The 23,636-nt window shown below is 56.5% G+C and overlaps 3 protein-coding genes, 1 long non-coding RNA gene, 3 other non-coding genes and 1 pseudogene across 10 annotated transcripts; 2 read left to right on the top strand and 6 right to left on the bottom strand.

The window, feature by feature from the left end:
- Window positions 1-147: 147 nt before the first annotated feature.
- On the bottom strand, window positions 148-3,606 carry RPL7A (ribosomal protein L7a). The gene is made up of 8 exons (XM_028093420.2): window positions 3,546-3,606; window positions 2,856-2,976; window positions 2,188-2,337; window positions 1,741-1,881; window positions 1,461-1,540; window positions 829-959; window positions 471-540; window positions 148-304 (listed from the first exon to the last, which is right to left on the bottom strand). Exons 1-8 carry the CDS (start codon window positions 3,546-3,548, stop codon window positions 200-202), a joined length of 801 nt encoding a protein of 266 aa, XP_027949221.1. The 5' UTR covers window positions 3,549-3,606; the 3' UTR covers window positions 148-199.
- On the bottom strand, window positions 628-694 carry LOC114201030 (small nucleolar RNA SNORD36; annotated as a pseudogene).
- LOC114201029 (small nucleolar RNA SNORD36) lies at window positions 1,030-1,102 on the bottom strand. The gene has a single exon (XR_003607572.1). It is a non-coding gene; the product is annotated as a small nucleolar RNA SNORD36 (small nucleolar RNA).
- Window positions 1,621-1,694, bottom strand: LOC114201028 (small nucleolar RNA SNORD36). The gene has a single exon (XR_003607571.2). It is a non-coding gene; the product is annotated as a small nucleolar RNA SNORD36 (small nucleolar RNA).
- On the bottom strand, window positions 2,419-2,493 carry LOC114201031 (small nucleolar RNA SNORD24). Its single transcript, XR_003607574.1, has one exon. It is a non-coding gene; the product is annotated as a small nucleolar RNA SNORD24 (small nucleolar RNA).
- Window positions 3,607-3,715: 109 nt separating the features above from the next.
- MED22 (mediator complex subunit 22) lies at window positions 3,716-10,158 on the top strand. 2 transcript variants are annotated; one of them, XM_028093431.2, is made up of 5 exons: window positions 3,716-3,861; window positions 4,287-4,440; window positions 5,915-5,995; window positions 6,736-6,944; window positions 9,407-10,158. In XM_028093431.2, the coding sequence occupies exons 2-5, from the start codon at window positions 4,318-4,320 to the stop codon at window positions 9,594-9,596; spliced, it is 603 nt and encodes a 200-aa protein (XP_027949232.1). In that variant the 5' UTR covers window positions 3,716-3,861; window positions 4,287-4,317; the 3' UTR covers window positions 9,597-10,158. The 2 variants fall into 2 exon arrangements, with proteins under 2 accessions (XP_027949232.1, XP_027949230.1); XM_028093429.2 differs by lacking the exons at window positions 3,716-3,861; window positions 9,407-10,158 and adding an exon at window positions 3,956-4,057 and having other exon boundaries at window positions 6,736-9,327.
- A 1,303-nt stretch (window positions 10,159-11,461) lies between these two features.
- Window positions 11,462-13,744, bottom strand: LOC114201018 (uncharacterized). Its single transcript, XR_015766849.1, has 2 exons — window positions 12,091-13,744; window positions 11,462-11,812 (listed from the first exon to the last, which is right to left on the bottom strand). It is a non-coding gene; the product is annotated as an uncharacterized LOC114201018 (long non-coding RNA).
- A 91-nt stretch (window positions 13,745-13,835) lies between these two features.
- SURF6 (surfeit 6) lies at window positions 13,836-20,424 on the top strand. 3 transcript variants are annotated; one of them, XR_003607567.2, is made up of 6 exons: window positions 13,836-13,995; window positions 15,065-15,298; window positions 15,873-15,961; window positions 17,068-17,268; window positions 17,464-18,170; window positions 18,311-20,424. XR_003607567.2 is itself a non-coding variant. In XM_028093433.2 (5 exons), exons 1-5 carry the CDS (start codon window positions 13,902-13,904, stop codon window positions 17,941-17,943), a joined length of 1,098 nt encoding a protein of 365 aa, XP_027949234.2. In that variant the 5' UTR covers window positions 13,836-13,901; the 3' UTR covers window positions 17,944-20,424. The 3 variants fall into 3 exon arrangements, 1 of the variants encoding a protein (XP_027949234.2); XR_003607566.2 differs by having other exon boundaries at window positions 17,464-19,111; window positions 19,250-20,424; XM_028093433.2 differs by having other exon boundaries at window positions 17,464-20,424.
- Window positions 20,425-23,636: the final 3,212 nt, after the last annotated feature.

Raw genomic sequence — 23,636 nt, 5'->3', positions numbered from 1 at the left:
ACTGAGTGGTTGAGGCTGCTTGTTCAGAACAGGTCAACCCACACCTCCTGCCCTGTGCCCAGTACAGACCCTGGGTTTGAAAACACTTGCCGCCCTCCCAAACTGACAGATCAATTACATTCAACCCAAACGCCAATTGACACTGGCTGAAACACAACGTTTTATTACTTTTATGTACAGAAAATTCAACAGCGTCCACTCAGCCCAGTTTGGTGGCCAGTTCTTTAGCCTTTGCCTTTTCCAGCTTGGCGATGCGAGCCACAGACTTTGGGCCCAAGACGTTGCCTCCCCAGTGGCGGCGGATCTGCAACGACAGAGGGTGGGGGGGGTCAGTGTGGCCTCCTTCAAGGCTCTCAAAACCAGGTCAGCCCCTAGTGGTCTTCTACTTGACCCCTCAGGAGCCAGCTTAGTGTGCCCAAGACGGCGTCGTGTGCACGCCCAAGGCCGCGTCATGTCAGGCTGCTGCTTACCTCATCGTATCTGTCATTGTAGTTGGTCCTGATGGCCTCCACCAGCTTTGCCAGGGCTCCTTTGTCTTCCCTAAAAAGGCCGGGGGAAAATGGGGGTCATTGGCTTCTCAGCTACCTTTCCAGAAAGCGGGGATGGGCTGTTAGCCCCAAACAGCCCTTTGCCTCAGACACAGTATGACCACACAGTTTATTCAGGTGAAGAAATTCGTAGCCATCATCGGCAAAGACTCGGATAAACATATCCCTTTAAGGTATGTCGTTTAGTCTTCAGGGAAAATCCCGAGGAATGAAGAACCGGGGGAGGGGGTGGCTGACCCCTACTGACTGCTGGGAGCTGGGGGCCACCTTGCATACTCACGAGTTGACCTGTGTGAAGGCGACAGTGGTGCAGGTCTTCCTGTGGACCAGACGGCCCAGCCTGGCCTTCCCCTTGATAATGCAGTAGGGAACCCCCATCTTACGGCACAGGGCAGGCAGGAAAACCACCAGCTGGAATACAACGTTAGCTCTAAAGTGTATTTTGACTAAAAGCGGGAATGTAAAAGCTAACTCAGTAGCAACTGCTCAGGGTTAAAAAGCTCATGTACTCGCACTTCAAGGTTTAATTCAGCGAGAAATCCACATCATCGCAGTGGCGCTCAATCAGGTCACCTGTCAGTACCGTCCTCGATGAAAAGGTACCTCTCCACTTTGGCCTAACACACCAGACTCAACATCTAGCTTCAGCTGTCCCAGCACTGACATCGAGACCCAATCTATCAATGTTTTTTTTTTTTTTTAAAGATTTTATTTGAGACAGAATGAGAGCGAGCGAGCACATGAGAGGGCGGAGGGTCAGAGGGAGCAGCAGACTCCCTGCTGAGCAGGGAGCCCGATGCGGGACTCGATCCCGGGACTCCAGGATCATGACCTGAGCCGAAGGCAGTTGCTTAATCAACTGAGCCACCCAGGCGCCCTAACAATCAATGCTTAAGAACAAGGAAGACGTACCTCAATGGGATCCACATCATGTGCAATCACCACCAGCTGAGCCTTCTTGTTTTCCACCAGGGTGGTGACAGTGTTAACCCCTACAACACACAACCAGTTTGTGCGCGCAGTCCATAGGGGCTGCTCGGTTAACAAAAGCAGCTCTCCTCTGGGCCCAGCTGTGACTCAGGGTTAAAAAGCTCGATTTTACTCTTCACAGTGATTCCAGGTGAAGAAATTCACACATCACTGCCAACAGCCTGTCCCACTACTCGCCCTCTGTGAGGAGGGGCCCACTCACCAGCTCGAAGGACAGGTGGCCTCTTAGTGGGGACATCCCCTTTGCCTGCAGCTTTCTTCTCAGCCCGGGCCAACAACCTCTGCTTCTTCTCCTGCTTTGTCTCTGGTCTGTACTTGTGGGCCAGCTTAAGCAGTTGAGTAGCTGCAAGAATCATTGCCAGTTTAGGCATGTTTTAAGCACTGGTCTGTGCCACCCGATGCAATGCTAGCTCACTGCCCTGAAAGTAGTCCAAGAAATCCCCCAACACGTACGTGACCTCTTCAGCCAAGGCCCCCTTCACGTTCCGAAAATCAGACATGACGTTCTCAATTTTAATAATTCAATTTACTTGAAAACACCCACCGCCCCTAGAAAGACTGCAGGCGTAGTACCAGCGGAGTCAGGACGGTAACATCGTCCTGGCCCAAGAAACCCCTTCTCGGATGGTCTTGTGCCATGGAACCTCACCTGTCTGGCGGTCCAAGGCCTGGGTGAACTGGTTAATTGCAGGAGGCACTTTCAGACGTTTATAGAGAATAGCCCTTTGCCGCTGCAGCCGGATGTAGCGGGGCCATTTGACAAAGCGGGTGAGGTCCCTTTTGGGCTGGATGTCCTGTCCTGAGAAGTTAAAGGCAACACCGTTAAGTGAGGATCAAACCCCCGTGGAGTCCGTGTTTGGTGCCATTCGGAGGGTGCAGGTGCATCAGCGATCTTGGTGGTTTCAAGCGTCATCACCATCTCTCAGATAGCAAATATTCTTTTACATCATCTGCACACAAACACCTGGGATCGCAGGGAGACCCCAATACCTCCCTCCTCATCCGGCGAGCAGCCAAGCTGTCCATCAGTACAGTGGCCCAAGGGCCTCTGCTCTGAAAGCGTGGCTCCCAAGGGCCAGGCTGAGAACCAGTATCTGAGCAGCAGCACAGTGGCGCTCAGGCGGCACACCCCGCGCACCAACAGCAGCCACATCTCAAGCCCAGGGAGGAAGCAGAAAATGGGACTCCCACCCGGGCAGCTCCAACTCCAGACGCACGAGCAGCTTCTACCAAGCACAGGACACGATCCTCTGCTCGGTAAGCTAGCGCTCCTCTCTGGGAGTAACATCAAATTCCCGCGTCCCCCCTCTTACTCACCGATGCCAAAATTCTTGGGCCTCTTCTCGAACAGGGGATTGACCACCTTCTTGGCCTCCTGCTTCTTCACGACAGCAGGGGCCGGGGCCACCTTCTTCCCCTTCGCCTTCTTGCCTTTCGGCTGCGCGAGAAGGAACACGCTTAGACCGGGTCCTCCCGTCCCCGCGAGAGGCCCGGGCTGGCTGCCGACGTCCGGGTGGCCCAGCGGCGAGCCCGGCGGCCGCCCGCGTCTGCGTCAGTGGTCCTGGTGCTCAGGCACCAGACACCCTCCACACCCCTCCCCGAGCCCCGGCAGCCACGCGGCCACGTTCGTCCGCGACGCCGCGCACGGGCCGAGCCGGAGCCGGCCCCGTCCCGGAACTGCACGCTCTTTAAGAGCCCGACATACGGCTGGCGCTGAATTCCTCGCCCGAGGCCCCTGCGGCAGCCCCCACGGCGCGGCGGACCCTCGGCCCCGGCGTTCCGAGCCCCGCATTGCGGCGCTGCGCTCCCCCGGCCCGGACCCTCCTCCCCGCACTGCCGGACGCAGCCTGCAGCATAACACCCGGCCTAATGCCTCCCTGCCAGGCTCCGCGGGGCTCCCCTAGCGCCGGGCGGTGGAGGGATCCCCGCACGGCCACGGCCCGAAGAGGATGGCAGCGGATAGAAACCAGACCCAGCGCCGACACAGCGACCCGCAAAATCACTCACCATCTTGGGTTGCGGGAGGAGAAAGAAAGAAAAGAGAATTGTGGGTAATATGTAGGCGACATCGGAGATCGCGAGAACTGGAGCCTTCGCGGGATTTCGGATTTAAAGGGACAGGACCGCCCTTGCCCGCCTCCGATCGGGGGCGGTGCCTTAGTGCGGCCGCCGCGGCGAGTCGCGGCGAGCGGCGCGGAGCCAGGACTTCCGGGGAGGGGCGTGCGCTCCTCTGCACCCCTTCCCGCCCCTGTACCCAGCCTGGTCGCCCCGGGTTCTGAGGACCAGGTGGGGGCGTCGGGGCGGGGTCGCCGTCTTTTCTCAGGTGTGACCCCCCCCTTCCCCTGCTACAAAGTGACGCCCAGGCCGCGAGTTCGGTCGGTCGGCGGCGCGCAGGCCCCGGGCCAGTCGGCCGGAGCGCGTGGGCGCGCGGGGAGGGAGGGTGGTCCCGGCCGAGGCCCCCCCGGAGCGAGCGGGCTGTGGGCGCGGCGGCCCTCCGGGGGCCCGGCCTGGAGCAGAGGGTGCGGCGGGGGTAGAATCGGAGGGACGTCTCGGCGGAGGGGTGGGGGGGCGGGCGCTCGCGGACGCGCGCTGGCCGGAGCCGAGAGCCCGCAGTGCGCTTGTGTGCTGACGGTTGCACGAGTCTGTCTGACGGGAGGGGTCTCTCCCGAGATCGCGGTTCTGCCGAGCTGGGGCGTGGAGGGTGGGCGGCTGGGGGTGGCTCGGCTCACGCCGGACTCTGGCTCCCAGGTGCCGCCTCCGCGCTACCTGAGGCCCCGCCATGGCCCAGCAGAGAGCCCTGCCGCAGAGTAAGGAGACGCTGCTGCAGTCTTATAACAAGCGGCTCAAGGACGATGTCAAGTCCATCATGGACAACTTCACCGAGATCATCAAGACCGCCAAGGTGGGGGCGGGCAGGCCGGCTCCTGCGGCTCTGAGACCCCGGAAAGGGGAGGGGTCTAGCCAGTGGTGAGCTGAGTGGCCGGCCTGCTGCGGTCAGGTGTCACACGGGGGGAGGGGGGGATCCAGCAGTGAACGCACAGGCCAGGCCTTGTCCGCATGGGGAAAATATTGGGGAGGGCAGCAAGGGGGTCCGGAGTAGCAAACAGGTCAACCGATAAATAAACCAGCCAGTTACAGGCACTGGTAAGATGGCCTGGCTTCCGCGTCCAGCGCCACTTAACCAGCAGCATGGGTCTGGGTGAGGACCAGACCTCCCCGTGCCTCCGTTGCGCCTGCATCCTAAGGCCCTTCTGGTGATTGGGTGACATTGTCTGTGTACAGTGGTTGCTGTGGGGCGTGACTCTGGCCCAGACGTGGTTGCTCTTGCCCCCCAGTGCAGTCAGGGAGAAAGGCAGGGGAAGTACCCTCCAGGTGGTTAGAACTGGCTGTCTGGATCCGGTTGGCAAGCCTGCTGGGCTGCAGTGCAGCAAGTGGGGATGAATCTTGAGACTGCTGTAGACCTCGGAAGGCTTGTTAGGGCCATGATTAAGAAAGCTAACCTGTATTTAGCGTGCATTCACCGTGTGTCACACCGTGTCATGAGAGCTGTTGTGTCTTACGGTATTTAACCGTCACACCAGCTCTGTGGGACAGGTAGTGTTTTCTTCATTTTCAGAGGCGGAAACTGAGGCTCAAAAGACTAATTTGCCGAGGTCATTCTGCTAATAGCCGGCAGAGCCAGGATTTGAACCCAGGAATCCAGCTCCTTACTTTAGGGTGCCCTGCCCCCAGCCCAGGGCTGGCAAGGCCCCCTGTGGAAGCCCTGTCCCATGGACGGGCGGAAGCTCTGAGTAGCCTGCACTTTGGACAGGCCAGGCCAGGCAGCACTCCTGGCTCCTCTATGCACTGTAGGAGACACCTTGGATGCACTTTCTGAGCTGTCCCTGCCTCAGCTTTGCCCACCTGTAAACCCAGGATGGCGGTCCAGGCTTCGGTGAGAATTCCACAAGATAATGGTGGTTAAGCGCTGAATATGGCGCCTGGCAGACTGGAAGAGCTAGTAAACAGTTGCTCAAAAGAAATACATCGTGCCTTTATGCATTCAGCAGCTGTTTACTGAACATCTGAGCTTGCGACCCCATCTTGTACCAAACGGCTGCACACCCCAAAGAAGACTTGACCTAGACCTCCCTGCAGGCAGCACAGCAGTCAGGGTCCACGGGCATCCATTTTCCCGATGAAAGTGCCCGTGAGCTCCTTAGAACAGAACAGGAGGGGGTGAACGCTGACCAAGGTCTGGTCCGCCGCAGTGCGTGGCGGAGAAGGTGAAGTGGACAGCAGGCAGGAGGCAGCAGCGGCGGGTGTCCTGCAGCCGGCTAGTTACCTGTGGGCTGGGGCACCTGCCAATTCTGGGGTTTTTTTTGTCTGCCCTCCAGATCGAGGACGAGACGCAAGTGTCAAGGGCCACTCAGGGTGAGCAGGACAACTATGAGATGCACGTTCGAGCTGCCAACATTGTGAGTTACCAGGTGGAGGGCGGGCCCAGGGCTGCAGGAGCCTTGTGGTCCCACCTTTGAGGGGGGTGGGGGGCGAGTGGGCAAACCACTTCTCAGGAGACTCCCCTCGAGAGGAGGGCTGTCTGGCAGCTGCACAAGGGGTGGCAGATAGTCGGCCACATCCATCTTGGAGAGTGCTATGCGATGGTTAGAAAGGGATCGACCCTTTCTTGCCGATGAGACAGCTCCTGGAGATTGATCATGAGAGCAAAAGCAAATTGCCAAACAAACCAAGATGTGCATTTTAAATGCCTCTGATGTCTCAGAACAAGCACATCAGCCAGATGTTTCCACGGATGTGTGCCCACGGGTGCAAACGCATAGGAAAAGCCCCAGAGGAATCCTGCTCAGCTGGCCTGCTTGCTGCTCCCAAGGAGGCGCAGGGGCAGGTGTTACACGGGACGGTAGTTTTATCTGTGGGGCTTGAGGCTTTGTGAAGCATAACCTGTGTAAGGGAGGGTCAGTATCCCTGCAGCGGCAGCCGGAGTCGGGGGGGGCTGGGAAGCTGGTGGCGCCTGCCTTGGAAGCATGTCCACGGGTGGGGGCCGTGGACCCTGCCCTCCCGTGAGTTCCTTTTGGTTCTCTCACTGCACGACGACCCTGTGAAGGTCAGTGCTGTAGTCCCACTTGACAGATAAGGAAAGGGAGGCAGGGCTGCCGCGGCCTCCTCAGCACGCCTGCCCTGGTTCTGATGGCCTCAGGTCCGAGCCGGTGAGTCCCTGATGAAACTGGTGTCTGACCTCAAGCAGTTCCTCATCCTCAATGACTTCCCGTCGGTGAATGAGGCCATTGACCAGCGCAACCAGCAGCTGCGAGCCCTGCAGGAGGAGTGTGACAGGAAGCTCATTGCCCTGCGGGACGAGATCTCCATCGACCTGTATGAGCTGGAGGAGGAGTATTACTCGTCCAGGTACCGATAGGGCTGGACCCTGCGCAGAGCACAGCTGGGGCCCCGGGCCCGGCCTGCGGCCCCGAAGGCCCCGTTTTTGCAAACCCTTCCTGGTCTTGGCAGCACAGACACGTGCCGGGGTTTCAGAGCAGAGCTCACGGTCAGAGCGATTGATGGACAATTTACGCCGCCTGCCAGGCCCTGGGCAGCAGGATGAAAGTCACAGAACTTCAGGGTTTGGGTGGGCCAAGCCCCAGAGCAGAGGGCAGAGCCAGCATTCGTGCTGGGGCTGTCGACTGCCTCACTCTGGGCCTGTGTGCTTCTCTTAGTTTTTTAGTCAATATTTAAACGTTCCAGCCAGGCCTGGGCTAGCCTCTCTTGGCAGCCCAGGCTCATGCCCCGAATGTGCAGGATGCCAGTGCTTGCCTAGGGATGCGGTTCCATGTGGGGATCCCCAAGTCTTCAGCGTGTGTGTCAGGGTCCACGGTAGTGTGGGGGTGGGAAGGAGGAAGAAACCCGAGCAGAGGATGGCCTTGAGAGCTGGGCCTGGGGTATCCAGACCACTGAGTTCCTGTTCAGCCCAGCGTGGTTCACGGACCAGAGCCTGCCTACATGTTAGGCCCATGCTGGGCCCCAGGGATACAGCAGTGGGCAAGACCTGTCACCCCAGCCCGCGTGCACCACTTGGAATCCTGAAACCTGAGTCGTCTGAGCCCAAGGGGTCCTGAGAAATCAGAGTCCAGGTGTAATATACACAGGGGAACTGAAGCTGGAGACGGGGAAGCCTTATACCTTTGTCCCTGTTAGCTCAGAAAGTCAAGTCTCTGTCCAAACGGAGTGGTGTCCCCCCATGCCTTTGCCCAGACAAACGTGTCCTTCCTGTGGTGGCTTTTTCAGATGATCCTTTCTGCCCCGTGGAGGCCATGCTGGGGCCACAGATGCCCAGAGCCAGCATGGTCTGTGGTCTGGGCCTTGGTTTCCCTGCCCTGTACTCAAAGCCAGCCCTCACTGTCCCTGGCCATCTTGGCCTCTGTGGGAAGGGACAGTACCACTGTCCAGCCGGAGTGGTTCTAGACTTTTCCAGAGGGTTCTGGGGCCACCTCTCGTCCCTGATACCCATCGGCTCAGCAGACATGGCGGCAAGTGCCTCCTACACACCAGGCCTTCAGAGAAGGGTCTGGAGTGGGTCCCTGGGGTGGGGGTGCTGTCTGTGTCTCAGACCATGCCAGGGACATGGTTCACAGCCCCGTGGATTTTGCAGAATCCCTTCATGTCCCTGTGTTTGTTTCCTGCTGCCCCCAAGGACCAGGCTTGTGGACTGAGTGGTTACAGGACAATTTAGTCCTGCGTCTCGAAGTTGAGGGCCGGGTTGGGGTGGTGGTGAGGGACCTGCCCCAAGTCACTTTGACAAGACTGCAGGAAACCCAGGGGCCTGAGTGCCAGGCTTCCTGCGTCCTGCCGTGCCAGTCTCTGTCTCACCCAGGGGGGTCCTTGCTGTCCCTGGTGCCTTAGGAGGCTGAGTTCCTCCCTCGTCTGTAGATACCTGTGTAAGGCCAGGGCTCAGTTGAGTCACGGCTGCCGGGCTTTGTGCCCCTCCCCAAAAGCCAACACAGGTTGCCATGCCCCGCATGCCGGTGTCCACACTCGCCCGCTCTCTGCTCGTGACTCGCTCTTTCTCTACCTCTTGCCCTCTGCTGTCCTTGGGATGCCGCTCTGTGCCCAAACCACTGAAGGCAGAAGAAGCAAGGGAGGGAGGGAGGTTGGGGTCAGATAGGCGTGGGACCTATGAGCTCTAGTCACCCCTGGACAGCCGTAGTGAGTCATACTCCTCACCTGCATCCTCACTCCGGCCTTCCCGTGCCTGGGCAGGCCAACACTGCTGACCTGTGTTAGAGGCAGGGAGACTTGAGTTCAGGGGGCCTGTGGGCCTGTTGGCCGCACAGCTGGTACAGTGGTGCCGCACAGAACACCAGGGCCCCTGGTTCTGTCCCGATTCGGGCAGAGTCCCTGCGGGGCAGAGAACCCGAACACAAAAACAAGACGGGGTATCTGCTCTCGGGGTCCTCACAAAGTGTAGTGACTGTGGAGAGACCATAGCGAGCTCTGGACAGCTGGAGCCAGGATAGGAGGCGGCAGCATGGGTTGGCTCAGCCTTGTGGCTGTCAGTTGGGAAATACACTTGGTCAGTCAGAGGGACCTGCCAAGGTCACAGAGCCTGCTGGTGGCTGGTCCTGGAAGGGCCCCTCCTGTAGGATGCTGTATTGGACCCTGAAGCAAGGGCAGCCCCACACGCACCCCCCCCCATAGCCAGGCCTGTGTAGAGAGGGGCCAGCACAGAGAAGAAGAGGGGAAAGGCAGGTTTGGGGTGTGGTCTGTTTTCGTAACTCTGCTTCTATCTTGCTTCCCCGCCCCCACGCCCCACCCCGGCTTCCGCCCGTCTCTGCCTGCTCCTGTCTCTCCCTGGGTTTCTGGTGGTGGAAAAGCTCAAGTCTTTGCGAAGCTAATGACCTGCCTCTGTGCGAAGCGTACTGGAGGCTGGACCTCGACACAGACTCTGCTGATGGCCTCTCGGCCCCTGTGCTGGCGTCCCCGGAGCCCAGCACTGGCCCCCTGCAGGCTGCGGCCCCTGCCCACTCCCATGCCGGCGGCCCTGGCCCCACGGAGCACGCCTGAGCCTCCCAGGGCTCCCCTCCCCACACCCCTAGGTTCTTAGGAAGTCTGGTGTCCCTTCCGGGCTCGCCACAGCTTTGCTCCTTTCAGCCTTGCTTCCCCTTGAGAACTTTAGCCCAGGGACAGCTGCCCCCCTCCCCCCGCCAGGAGTGTTGGGGAAGAGTAGCTCCCCCAACCGTTTCCAAGGTGGCCCATCTCCCTCTGAGTGGTCACCTCTGTTCACGACCCTCCTGGTCGGCTGGGCAGAAGGTTCCTGGACAGTCCTGTTGAGGGCCCGGTAGCGGGGCAGGATGTCCTGCTATTTAAAAGCTGCAGGATGGTGCTCAGAGTGGACACTATTAGCCAAGTCCAGACTCCCCCTCTCAGGCCAGGCTCTCTGTGCAGAGCTACACCCCTGCCTTGTCCTAAGGGCCCCTGCACTAGGTGACTGTCCCCGCAGGGCTGTGGCGGGGAGAGAGATGCTGCCTGCTCTCGCCGAAGCCAGGACGGGGACCTTCCTAATTCTGCCATATATGTTCTGGTAATTTTGTAATAAGACAGTTGAATAAAAACAGCACTGCCCTTTTGCATTGGTTGGCTCTTTCTTGCTAATCCTGGCCCACTCCGGGACCACCCTTGGTTTCCCAGTGGCTGTTGGGAGAGCAGCTCCTAGGATCTGCCTGGACAGACTTGGGCTTGGGCAGGGACTTGGTCAGTTTGGGGCCGTGGCTGCACGGCCACTGCCTAGAACTGCTGGGGATCTAGAAAGTCCTTAATATTTGGTGATTGAAAAACCGCTGCCATTGCCGCATGTTCTAAGGTCCGGGTGCCTGCACTTCTGGTCCCTCTTGTCCTCGCTGCACCCGGAGTCTGTGCTGTAGTCACCTGCACTACAGGTGGAGGAGGAGTGGCCACAGGCTTGGAAGGGGCTGAAGTGTTGTGTCCGCGGTCACTGAGCTGGGAGATGAAGCAGCAGAAGTCAGGACTCAACCCACAGGGAATGTTGGGCCCGATGCCTCGGCGCCAGGCTCACAGGCGCGGGGGTGGGGGTGCGGGTGGTGTCACACCAGAAGACCTAGGACTTCGACCCCGTGCCCTGTCACCAGCATGCCTTATCTCCTCATGAGGGAGACATGGGTTGGTATGTAGGGGAGGGTGACAGCCCACAATCCAGTCTCAAGAACAGGGAGGGACACATGCTGAATTATGCTGGATCCCAGAGACCACCCTCCCAACCCCCATAGCCAAGCAGAGGCACCACAAAAGTGGGACCATGGGGCCCAGTCCTGGGTCTGGTCCTGGTTTTCTGGGGTGGTCTGGGGAAGTTGTTTTCCCATTGAGAAACTAGGTGATGAGCTCTTCCCGAAACACCTTAATTGCAGAAATAACTTGTACTTAACACTAACTACAGAAAAACGGATTAAAACCAATGGAAGCCCATGTGGGGAAAAGCCTGGAGTCGACCCAACCTGATGGTGGGGTTTCGAGCGTCTTCAGTTTCCAAACACCCAAGCAGCAAGATCTCTGCACCATCGGTGTTACGCTCTCCTGGGCTGGGCCAATGCTCCCATTGGAAAATGAAGTTGTTTCTCCCCTCCTAAAGCGAGTCAGCTCTCCACCACCTCTTCCTCTCCAGCCCATGGCCTGGCAGCAGAACGAACTCACTGGAGAAACGGGCTGTTTGCAGCTCTCCTCTGAGCCAGCTTCCTGCAGGTTTTGTCTCCATGGCCCCAGCCGAGCTACATGTGTTAGGGTCCCCAGTGGCCTCCACACCGCTAAACCCTGGGTGGTCCTCAGTCATACCACCTTTGTATCGCAAGTGTTTTACCGTTCAAATCCCTGATGAAGGCATAAAGGTCGCATGAAGAACACCCACACAGACACATCTCTGGATTCACCTTTTGCACCTTTACTTGCGCTCTCGTTTATAAAAACCACCTGATTTAATAGCTGCAGGCCTCCTCATGACACCTCACGTCTAAATACCTGCCAGCTTGCCTCTCTAAGAAAAACCAACACTGTCCACGGCTCAAGGCCAGCGTCAGGCCCAAAGTGAACAATCATTCCATAACAGCATCTAGGATCATGACACATTCTACTTTCCCCAGTTGTTCTCCAAGTGTCTTGTTATACTTATTTTTATTTTGCATTGCATTTACTTACTATTTCTTCTAGTCTTTTGAAATCTACAACAGGATCAGGGTGGTGGTCTGGAGTGGGTCAGGTATAGTTCTCAATACCTATTTATTTAAAAAGATTTATCCATTTTAGAGTCCATGAGCGGGGGAGGGGCAGAGAGGCAGGATGGGGGCCGGGGAGGCGACACTAACAGACGCCCAACTGACTGAGCTTCCCCCAGGGATACTTTTAAGGGACAGCCAATGGGATTTGCTCAAGGACTGGGTGTGGGGAATGAGAGAAGGCAGGGTGGCTTCAAGGTCTGAGCCTCGAAGCATGGAGTGGCCTTAACAGAGACAGAGAAGGCAGGCAGTGGGGGGAGGCAGGGTTCTGTACATACTCGTGGAGATGTGTCTCAGATGTCCAAAAGGGGGCCTGGAGTTCAGGAGAGTCGTCAGCACCAAGTCAGGAGCCCTGAGGAGGGTCACTGTGCAGTAAGAGTTGACAGAAAAGGGAAGTGAGGCCCAGAGAGGAGAGAGCAGGTAGGTAGGAGGAAGGCCTGTCATCTGGGGTTCCCAAAGTCCTGTGAGGTCGGGATTTCAGGGAGGAGGTAGGATTAGCTGGTTAAACGCTCCAGACAACTCCCACAGAAAAGGGAACTTAAAATTAAGGCCCATAAATCTAGATTTGCACTCGGAACTCAACTTTTTTCTCCCTTCTCTGTGGCAACTCTGCTGGCATCCGTTACCCCCCGTCCAGCAAAGACCTCAGGAAAGCCTCAAAGACCTCGCTGGAGATGGTGATGCAGGACAGAGAACCCCAGACTTGTGGTGTGGACCAGAAGTCTCACTGAAAGAGGACCCATCATCCCCCGCCCACATCCCTGTCCCTCAATCCGTCTGGCTTCGATGGTTAAAACTGACGGTGCCAGGAAGAACATGTTTATGGCTCAATGAGTGTGCTGTATAGAGATTAGACTGTGTGCCCCGAAAATCTGTGGGGGAAGGCGATGAAGCTATTCTCAAGCACCTCATGACAGAGATTAGGGATAGAGAGTTAAATCCTTAGTGCTTCAAATATAACATCAGAAACCTTCTTAAATATACTTTGAGGTTGTAATTTATAAATCCATGCCCCAGTCTCTCCCTTCCCCTGATGAATATCCCAAGGCCCCCTTCTCTACTCACCCCAAAGGCAACCCTCAAAGGGCTCTGGGTTGTGTCAAAGCCTGTCATTGCTATGAATTAAGGAACCAGGTGCGGGGGTCTCCAGCCTCAGGCTGGTGAACACTCCTTTCCTTCCCGAGTTCTTTTTTAAGTTTTTTAAATTTTATATTTAATTTGCTTTATTTATTATGTATGTACGTATGAACGAATGAATGAGAGCGCGCAGCAGGAGAAGACGGAGAAGCAGACCCCCCGCTGAGCAGGGAGCCCTCTTCGGGCCTCGATCCCAGGACCCCAGGATCATGACCTGAGCTGAAGGCAGATGCTCGACCGACTGAGCCACCCAGGCGCCCCACCCCGCGTCAGTTCTTAAGGGAGAAGCCTTGTTGTAAATCTCAGTCTGTGATTGCGCTGTTCAGAGCAAAGATTCCAGGGGGTCTTCCCTGAGCGCCCCAGCATCCTCCTTACACCACCTCACATCCCCTTCCTCCCGGACCTTTCTCCGGAGCACTATCACCCGACTCAGCCTGTGCTTGTCTTACTTTTCACCCGTCACCCCACCGAAACGCCAACCTGCCGAGGGCACCGGTGCGTGTTTTTTCCAGCGCTTGGAGCACGCGCCGCACCTGCTAGGCGCGCGGTCCCCTCTGAGCGGACGTGCTCTCGCCAGGTTCCGCTTGGGATTCGAGTCCCCAGAGGCCTGAACCACGGCGGGTCTGTCTCGTTGCCCCCAGGTACTGAGCGCCTATAGTGGACGCGGCACAGTGCTGTGGGCGGGGGGCAGAGGCGGGGTCGCCAGCTCCTTCCGGGTCCGCGGGCAGTGCCCGGGAACCACGAAACCCGCCCAAAGCCCACAATGCTTTGCGCCCCGCCCCACGCGCTTCTTCCGGTCGGGCCAAGCCTGGCTAATCGAGCACCGCGCGCTGGCGGCTCGGCGCTCGGCCGGCGGCGCCTGCGCAACGCGCGGTTTCCGGCGTGGGTGGCGCGGCGGAAGCTGCCGGGGTAGTGTGTGTGCCACACGAGGAGGGCCGCGGAGACTGCGGCCATGGCTTCTCTGCTCGCCAAGGACGCCTACCTGCAGGGCCTGGCCAGGAAAATCTGCTGCCAGCCCAGCCCGGAGCCGCAGAAACGCAAGTCCGGTAATGCGCCACCCGGGGTCGGACCTGGGAGGATTTGGTGGTGGGGGGTGCTGCACCGCCCGCTGCGGCCGGCCGGCGTGCCCCGCACTGTACCCTGTAGCTTTCGGCCGGGTTAGACACGTAGATGCGCGAAACACGCCTGTAAGATTCTAGGAAGACAGACAAGGGGTGTCTAACGTTGCCGCTGTCTCCCTGCTTGTTGTGGGCATCAGCCTAGGGGTTCCGGCGGATCCAGCCCCATCCGCTCACCGGGCGGGCAGCCCCTGCGGCGCTTGGAGGAGGTGACCCGGTAGAGTGGGCAGAGTAGCGAGAAGCAGGGAACCGGGATGCCTCCTGGCAGTGAGGCTTTACGGGGCATGGGTGGCTGGGAGGTCGATACACAAGCAAGCGAAACAAAGGCGGGCCTCACAGGAGCTGGGACTTGGGAGTGCTGCCTGGGCCGGGAGGAGGGGAGAGTGACAGGGGCTGCAGGGAGCTAGAGGAAAAAAGCGACCCTTTGTTTTTATGCAAAGCAAGCGTGTTCACTATACAAAGTTAAAAAATTAAGTGAGTTTTTTTAAGTAGTCGGTTATAATTTAGGTTTACGTCTTTTTAGGTTTTTTCCCATGAGCTTAGTTTATGTATTAAAACACTCTACTTTGTGTTCTCGTTTTACCCGGTAAATGTGAACCTTATTTGATTCGTTAAAATGAAACCTGCGTCATTTAGCAGCCCTTTATCCATAGCAGTGCTTTAACTTGACATTGTAGGTGGGTATTTAGGTTTTCCTAGTTTTTCTCTCAGACAACATTGTGGTGAGTATTTCTGAGGCCATATCTTTGTGCATATCCGGAATGGATTCTCACAAGCAGACTGCTGGGTCTAGTGTGGATGTTTTTCAGGGTTTTGAGATGTGTCGCTGATCTGCTTTCTAGGGTTTGTGAGTCTGAGCTCTACAGATAAGGGTGGGTCATCCTTCCTGATTCACTCTCAGCCTCCTTTTGGGATCAAAGCTTTTGCAAGACTTTTCCTGCCAGTTGAATGGGTGGCAAAGGTTGGGACTGCAGCCCTTTTTAATTTTGTGTTTCAGCCAGCAAAACTCAAGGCTCAGAAGCTGCTGGACCCCCAAAAAAGAAGAGGAAGAAAGCGCAGAAGAAATCCCGGGAGCGGGAAAAGGCTGTGGAGCTGAAGACCCAGGCTCCAGGGGAAAAGTCTCCAGCATCTTCCAGGGCCAAAAAGCCAGCAGTACCTGAGGAAGGAGAGGCCTTCAGCTCCATGGGATCTCCAGCAGATGGGGATGTGGAGCAGGGCCAGCTGAGATCAGGTGACAACATGGTCCTAAGAAAATGTGGTGCCAGGCACACTGGGGTACCTTGAGACTTTCCATAGAGTGAGCTTTCAGGGGACAGATCCCAGGGGCTCTTGGGTAGATGAGATCCCCGGAAGTACACGGTGGTTCCAGGTCACTTGGCAACTGGGTCTGGTGAGGGGCAAGGTCACGTCCCCCTAAGGACCTGGAGCAGCTTGCCCTGCAGCGCCTCACTCCCCACAGATGTCCGAAGGGGAGTCATGGGAACTGACTTGTGGAGAGACGTAAGGAAACCCAGGCTGCAGAAGTTGGAAGAAATGAGAGATGGGTTTGGCTTGACCTGTAGGAAGTGTTTTGTCACACCACACAGGGGTGTTCTGTTCTGGAGGACGACCTAGGGGCCAGTCCAGCCTGAAGAGGTGGAGTGGAATTTACTGGAACTGCCCTGTAGGTGGACAGGTGGCCACCTGGCGGTCGTGGCGGGGGGGGCAGTGTGTGGAGGTTCAGGCTTTGAAGCTGGGCCTTGGGAAAAGGGATGGGACGATCAGGGAGGGGTTTTCTTCTCAGCTCTCCACCTCCTTCCTTACAGATACCCTGGTCACAGAACTTGACTCTCTCTTTGCCCTGGATGTTGTGAGGCAGCGGCTACATGAAAAAATGCGGGAGGCCCGGGGCCAGGTAAGCGGGGCGGCTGCTGGGGTTCAGGGAGCAGTGTGGTTTACTGCAGTGGTTTCCCTGCTCTGCCTGGAGGAGAAGGTGCCTGTGCTCTTTGTGGGGTTGGCTCCCAGCTCTGGCAGCCATTGTAGGGCTGACAGGAGGGACCTCAGCTGGTCTTCCCACCCCTGTAGCGGGTCCTGCCAGGGCCTTGGCAGCTTTGTTTGGCAAGAGATCAGGTGTGGTTTGCAGCATCTCAGGGAGCCTCTGTTCCCAGAGTCACCTACCTTGTATGATCTGTGCTGGGCTGCAGATTCCTTGTGCCCTCGAAAGAGGCTCAGCCTCCTCTCTCTGGAAAGCTGCCCTTGCTGAACATACCAGGCAGCACTCTGTCCCCCGAAGTGTCATGACAGCCCTATAAGTTAGGCGAGGACCTGAGATGAGGTGATCTCCACAGGGAGCACCAGACCTGAACCAACCTGAGCTGTTTGTGCTGGCATTGTAGTCCTCTTACTCAGCCACCACCTCCCCTTTCCTGGGGACATGCCCTGGGCCTCTTGCTGTGTGGGGACGGTCCCCCAGCTTCTTTGTGCATCTGCCCGGGGATAAGCCGAGGGGTCATTCCTAAGGAGTGGTCCAAGCTTCAGGCCTGGTCCTTCTGCACACAGGTCTGGGTCAGCCTGGTCTAGGGTTCTCTTTTTGGCCCCAGAAGGAAGGGGTCAGACATGTCACCAGCAGAATGGTGCCATGGTCAGCACGGGCACTGAGTCATTCTGACCTGATGCCCATTCTAGTTGGTGGCTTTGGCTAAGCCTGTTCTTCTCATCTTTGGAGTGATGTAGGACGTGTTCCCTCTGGGAGTATTAGGAAGATAGAGTAACCGTGTTTATAAAGCACCCTGGTGTGATGCGCCTGGGGACTGGAAATCATGAACTCGGGGGTTCTCTTGTCCTTTTGGGGGTCCCTTGTGTTCTAGGTGATAGATCATTTCACAGGGGAACACTGAAGTCAGTGGGCATTTTGTCTTGCTCAACAGTCTCCTCACCTTTCCTGCCTTGATTCCACGTCTCAGACCGGGGCTCCCCAAATTGGAAGGACCTTATACATGAGTTTTTGCTCTCTTTTTCCAGGGACACAACACGGAGCTGTCTCCCGCTGCTTTGGAGAAGAGAAGGCGGCGAAAGCAGGAGCGGGACCGGAAAAAGAGGAAAAGAAGGGAGTTGAGGGCAAAGGAGAAGGTGGCAAAGGCTGCGGAGGCTGCCAAGCCGCCCCATGAGCAACCCCACGAGCAGCCCCACGAGGAGGTGCAGCCGGGGCTGCTCTTCAATAAGGTGAGGGGCGGACACAGCCATGGAGCGTGGGGACCCGGGCTCTACCCCTGGCTGGCTGTGTGACCTCTGGCCCACAACTGCCCATATGCAAAGTGGGGTAGTGACCAGTGCCTGCCCACGGGGGTGCTTGTCAGCGTTCAAGGGAAAGACATCGTAAAGATGTAATTCACCTGGGTTGCAACTCTTACTTCTGAGGTGGAGGTGACCGAGGAGCAAGCAGCCAGCAAGGCCCAGCGCCGGAAGGAGAAGAGGCAGAAGCTGAAGGGGAAGCTGGCGCCGCTGACGGGCAGGAACTACCGGCAGCTGCTGGAGCGCCTGCAGGCGCGGCAGGCTCGGCTGGAGGAGCTGCGGGACCAGGACGAGGGGAAGGCGCGGGAGCTGGAGAGCAAGATGCAGTGGACCAACCTGCTGTACAAGGCCGAGGGCGTGCGCATCCGTGATGACGAGCACTTGCTGCAGGAGGCCCTGAAGCGCAAGGAGAAGCGGCGTGAGCAGCGGAAGCGCAGGTGGGAGAAGCGCACGGCCCACGTGGTCGAGAAGATGCAGCAGCGGCAGGACAAGCGGCGGCAGAACCTGCGCAAGAAGAAGGCGGCCCGGGCCGAGCGGCGCCTGGACAAGGCCCGCAAGAAGGGCCGGATCCTGCCCCAGGACCTGGAGCGGGCCGGCCTGGCGTGAGGGCCTGCAGCCCGGGCGTCCCCCTCCCTGACCTGGGCCTGCACTCCTACCTCGTGTGACCGCGGCCACGAGCTCGGTCTGTGCGGTCTCGGCTCCTCGGAACCCGGGGCGGGCGGTGCTCTGCGGGCTGACCCTGCAAGCTGGTTGTGAGGGCTCCGCTCCCATGTGAGAAAGAAAAGGAGTGCTGTTGAGAACAGAGACCTAGATCCTTCAGAGCCTGGAAAGAGGTGACTGGGTCCAGGTTCCAGCCTTCTCTTGGAAGGCTGCAAAGCTCCCCAGAAGTTCGCAGGGTGAGGGAGGCGTGGAGGGCGTGAGGGTTCTGGTGGGGGCACGTCACTGGCTCTTTCTTCCCCTCCCGGGTTGACAGGAGCCAGGAAAGAATGGCCTTTGGGACTGTCCACATCAGCCGAAAACTCACCTGGAAGGAAGGAAGCTCAAAACTGCTGTAGCCCAAGTCCAAGGTGGCATTGGCCTCAGGTGACTGGCAGAGGGTGGAACCAACCTTGGGTGCGACTGGGAGGGAGTTAACCTGAGTTGATTTGTAAGAGGAGCAAAAATTAGTCCTTAAGGTAAACACGCACCTGAAAAGAGTTAAGATGCCTGCTGGGGTCTGCCTGGGGGGCTCAGTGGTTCAAGGGTGCCTGACTCTTGGTTTGGGCTCAGATCCTAATCTCAGGGTCCGCTGATCAGCCCCATGTCAGGCTCCGCCCTCAGCATGGAGTCTGCTTGAAATTCTGTCTTGCTCTCCCTCTGCTCTTCCCGCTCCTGCTGTTTTTCTAAAATCTTCAGTGGAAAAAAATAGATGCGGGCTGGAAGTTCAGCACAGTGTGCGCCATGCCGGGAGGAAGGGGGAGACGGGGGGTGGCGCTGGAGGACGTCAGTCCAGGAGAAGGCAGGAGACAAGGAAGGCTAGAAGCTACGACTCGGCGAGGCGATGGAAGATGGCCAGGGAGGCGGTGGCATTCCCCGCACACCTGTGGGCAGGCGGAACCGCTGCAGATGCACAGGACCCCGGGGGGGGGGGTGGATTTCATGGCTCCTGAGTAATGTTTCAGTAAAGCCGTCAATAACTCTTTTGACTGAGCTCCAGTTAAACACTGTAACAAAGGCTGGTGTGGCTGTACTGGGCAGAGCGGACCAGAGGATAAACAGCGCTGTGGAGGGTAAGGTAGGTCACGGCGGGATGGAGGGGCTCCGCACCCCCGGCAGGCAGAGCGATTCTGACGCCCCCAGTGATGGAGCTGCAAGTCTCCCAGGGGAAATCCGCTCACAGACAAAAGCGGAGGATTTCTGGTGCCTCTCTTAGGCCTAGAAACACCCGGCAGAAGTCCGGTGGATACGGAAGGTCTAGATGAGGCTTGATGAGCTTGATCTAAGGACACAGAGCGGTGTGAGTGGGAACAAGGTGCGGACTCCACCCACATCTGGAGCAGCAACGAGAACTGACGGCCTGGTCCATGAAGCAAGTTCTCTGTTTCAAGGAATTGACGTCCTACCAGGCGTGTTGTCTGGCCGCGGCATGATTTAGTTGTTAAAGTTAAGACGTGATTGTAGAAGTTTCGTGTTCAGAAGTTTAAAAACGTACTTCTGAGTTACCTGTGTGTCATTGTGGGAGATGGAACCTATCGCCAAGTGTCAACACTGAAAATGCCCTGATTCACCTTCTGGGCCTCCCCAGGCCTGGCCGTCACCCCCTCCCTGGCCCAGAGCTTCGGGGCTGCCGGTGTGCGGGACAGGGCGGCACGTGACGTGCTCTGGGGCGGGTGACAACACAAGCAGCTCATCCAGGGGCATCAGTGGGCGATAGCACATGGACAGTAGAAGAGCACAGAGTGGGTCGGGGAGGCCTGACAGACGCTCGGATGCTCTGGGCCTCAGGTGGGGAAGAGCCGAGTGCAGCATCGTGGGAGAAAACCTCTGGGGCCAAATGTCAGGAATGTTTCCAGAACCAAATGGTGGCAGTCCCCAGTTTCAAAGGTACCCCCAGCTCGGGTGGAGGAAGTGGATGAAGATTGCCCTAACGAGAACCCCTCCTGCACAGGAACTGGGGTTCCAACATCCCAAAGGTCGTGGTAGTAGGAAAAGTAATAAGGGAAAGCTCACTAAAACAGAATCAAGAGACCAGAAAGAGGAGCTCTCGTGCACTCTGTCACCCGGAGTCAGTCGCAGAAAGAACTGTCACACACCCCAGCAGAAGGATCCTCCACAGGAGGGAATCATGTCTACAGACCCGACAGAAGGATGGACGCTTCATCTCCTGTGAGAAAACCACTACCCCAGCAACTCAGCCAGTGGGAAACTGCCCTCACGCTGAACTCCTGCTTTTGTCCAGTGGACTTCGGTTCAGGACAGCCCCTTCTAACTTTCTCCTCCTAAAATAACACTTCTTTCTTTGAGTTGTCTGTGGTTTTACTGTAGCTTGCATGTCCCAAATTGCAATTCTCTGCTATTCCCGAATAAACCCATTTTGTTGGTAAAGTACCAGCGGCTTTAAGGTCAACGGTGGTCTCCTTTTGGCCCTGGCTCTTTGGGTGGGGCTTGGAGGAAGGATCACAGCGAGCCTTCTTCGTGTCTGGGGCCCCAGGACTCGAACTAATGCATGTTTAGAAATTCAGTGAGGGGCTGTGACCAATCAGGTAGCTCAAGTGAGGCTTCTGTTCACCAGCCCTGGGGGTGGGGGGCAGAGGGGTCTCCAGACCCCGGTGGGTCGTCTCATCCAGTTCACTGCACTAGTCTGGGAGAAAGTCACAGGAAGCTTGCATACATGACCTGTGGAAATAACACTCTGCTGCGTGTTCTCTGTGCTTGGGTTAGAAAACAAGAAATAAAAACAAGTAAATTAGACATCCCCATTCAATAAGGAAAAGGAGTAAAATAAGGGAAGCAGAGAAAAGGACTTGGTACGGAAAAGAGGAGATACGAATTACACAGTATTAAGTCTATAAACTATTAACAAAGGAAGAGGGAAGGAAGAAAGGAATGCTACTATGCCTAATTCCCTGCAAATAGATTTGAAAATCTGAACAAAAGAGATCATTTCCTAGGAAATATAATTTAGAAAAGGTGATTTTTGGGAGAGAGAGAAGGTTAAAGCAGACTGCTTTTCATAAAGGAAATGGAGAAAATTTCCAGAGAGTTCACCCTGCCACAAAATGAGTCATAGGGATGAGATAAAACGAGGTCCAAAGTTTTACAGAATCCTACCCAAAAGTTTAGAGAACAGATTGTTTTAATTCTATTTAAACTGTTCAGAAAGTAGAAAAAGTATTGCTTCTAAAACACTTGTATTAATTGACCATAACTTTGGTAGCGAAATGCAACAAAGAGCACAAAAGGGAAGAGTACGGAGGGGCGGCACTTTGGGTCTGGCAGGGCCTGCTGCAGAGGAGGCGCCTCCCGAGTCTCCCCCGGTGGTGGAACAGGGCCTGCCACGTGACAGGCCACACCGACAGTCACTGAGTACATGTACGTTTATGCACCAGCTCCTGCTGGGGGCACAACGCCAAGATGTTTTATCTTTGCCCCTGGTCCCTGTGTTCTAGAGGGTACGCAAAGCACCATTCAGTGGTGTGGGGAGGGCTCCTGTGGGGTAGTGCCCGGTGTATTAAAGGGGAACTGAGGCGTGGCTCCTGCCACGGGCTTGTGGTGCTAGGGGAAGACCCCCAGGGGAGCAGTGTGCACGCTTCTCCCTCTCCCTCTGCCCCTCCCCCTACCTGTGCTCTCTCTTGCTTGTTCTCTCTCTCTTGAATAAATACAATCCTTAAAAAAGTAACTAAAAATTGTTAGGATAAAATTCATAGAACATAAAACGACGTTTTAAAGCACCCGATTTAGAGGCTCTGGTGCACTCACACTGTTGTGCAGCGCCATCCTTCTCTTGCTTCAGAACATTCCGCTCACCCCCAAAGGACCCTGAGCCCGTTGAGCAGTAACTCCCTCTCGCCCCAGCACCCACCAACCTACGTTCTCCAGTTACCTACGCTGAACATTCATAGAAGCGGAAACACAGAATATTGGCCTTTGGTCTCATTTCTTTCCCTGAGCAGTTTCTTGAGATTCCTTCCCTGTAACATTTATTAGGATGTCATTCCTTTTTATGGCTGAATCATACTGTTGTGTGGACAGACCACGTTTTGTTTGTTAATGGACTTTTGGGCTGCTTCTCCCTGTCCGCTGTTGAGGACCTGCTGCTGTGAATGTGTGTGCACGTGGACTTGTTTCAGAATCCGTTCTCAGTCCCTTCGGGTCTGTGCCCAGGAGTGGAATTGCTGGGTCCGGCAGTAATTCTGTGTTGCCATTTTGGGGGAACCACCAAAAGGTTTTCCACAGTAGCTGCACCATTTTCCATTCCCACCAGCAAATATGAGGCTCCAATGTCTCCAGTCCTCACCAACATTTCTGATTTTCCCTACTTTTGCTTATAGCCCTTTCCAGTGGGTGTGAAGGGTTAGCTCACGCTTGCATTTGCTTGATGACTAATGGTGTTGAGCAGCTTTATGAGAGCATTTTGGCTATTTGTGGTCCTCTGAGAGATGTCTGTTGAAGTCCTTTTCCATTTTTCAATTGGATGTCGTTTCTTGAGATGTAAGAGTTCTTTACACATTCTGGATATTAGGCCCTTATCAGATGTGATTTGCAAGTATTTTAAAATATTTTTTTATGTTATATAAATATTAAAATAACCTTTTATCTTTTTAAAAATTAAAATTCAATTAGCATGCATATAGTACATCATTAGTTTCCGACGTAGCGTTCAGTGAGTCATCTGTTGTGTATATACCCAGTGACAGTGGTCTGGGTGGTTTCGGAGGCCTTCCCCCACAATCCCCAGCCCCTGCTCCTGGGGACCCCTGTGGGGTCACGCCCCAGCTCATGGAGTAGGAGGAGGTGTCCGCCAGCCTTGTGCCCATTTCATCTGTGGCCTGCAAAGACAGGGACGGGTAGCCGGCCCAGAGGCATCACAGCCCTGCCCCGCCAACGTCCCCGTCCCCCTGCTGCTCCCAGATCAGACACACACCTGTGCGTGCAAAGCCCTGCACGCAGGACACTGACCCATCCCCGCAGGGCCATCGGGATAAACCCTGAGGCAGAAGCTCGCAGCCCCCCACACCCCGTCCCACCCACCCAGCCTTGACCTTGAACATGACCTGTCCACTGGGTATCTGACCCCTCATCAGCCTGCTCTTGAACGGCTTGGCCCACCCCACATGACCCCTGTTCACACACACACACGCGCACACACGGGGAGGGGCCTGGGGCTGCATACAGGGATTAGACCCTGTGGGGCTGGGTGGCTGGCTCTGCGCCTCCTGGTGTCACCTTTCGGTCTTTCCAGCCAAATGGACAGAGACGTCGGGGAGCCCTGACACGACATCCCCAGCGAGGGAGTGTTTGCACAGTTTGCTTTCCTCAGCCTGTAGCCTCCGGTCTTTGGGATGCAACATGGAAACATGTTTTTGGTTCGAGGATCTCCAACGAAATGAGCTGGGCAGCGAGCTGTTTCTGGAATGTGGGTTCCCGTGGCAGCACTTTGTGCATCATGGGGACCCCTGGCATTCAGCCTGGCAAGTTACCCCTCCCCACGCCATGGCCCCGGGCATGTTTCCAAGAGTTCCCATAGGAGCTTGCCTGTCCCAGGGCTGTGACATGGCCCCGCTGTGGCTTTGAACCCAGGTCAATCTGACCCAAGCCGG

The sequence above is a fragment of the Eumetopias jubatus genome, unplaced genomic scaffold (genome assembly GCF_037043125.1).
Source record: "Eumetopias jubatus isolate StellerSeaLion01/CBP00866 unplaced genomic scaffold, mEumJub1_p1.0 scaffold_15, whole genome shotgun sequence".
Taxonomy (NCBI): Eukaryota; Metazoa; Chordata; class Mammalia; order Carnivora; family Otariidae; genus Eumetopias; species Eumetopias jubatus.
Note: the sequence above shows the minus strand (reverse complement) of the source record. Positions and strands in the feature narration are given on the sequence as shown.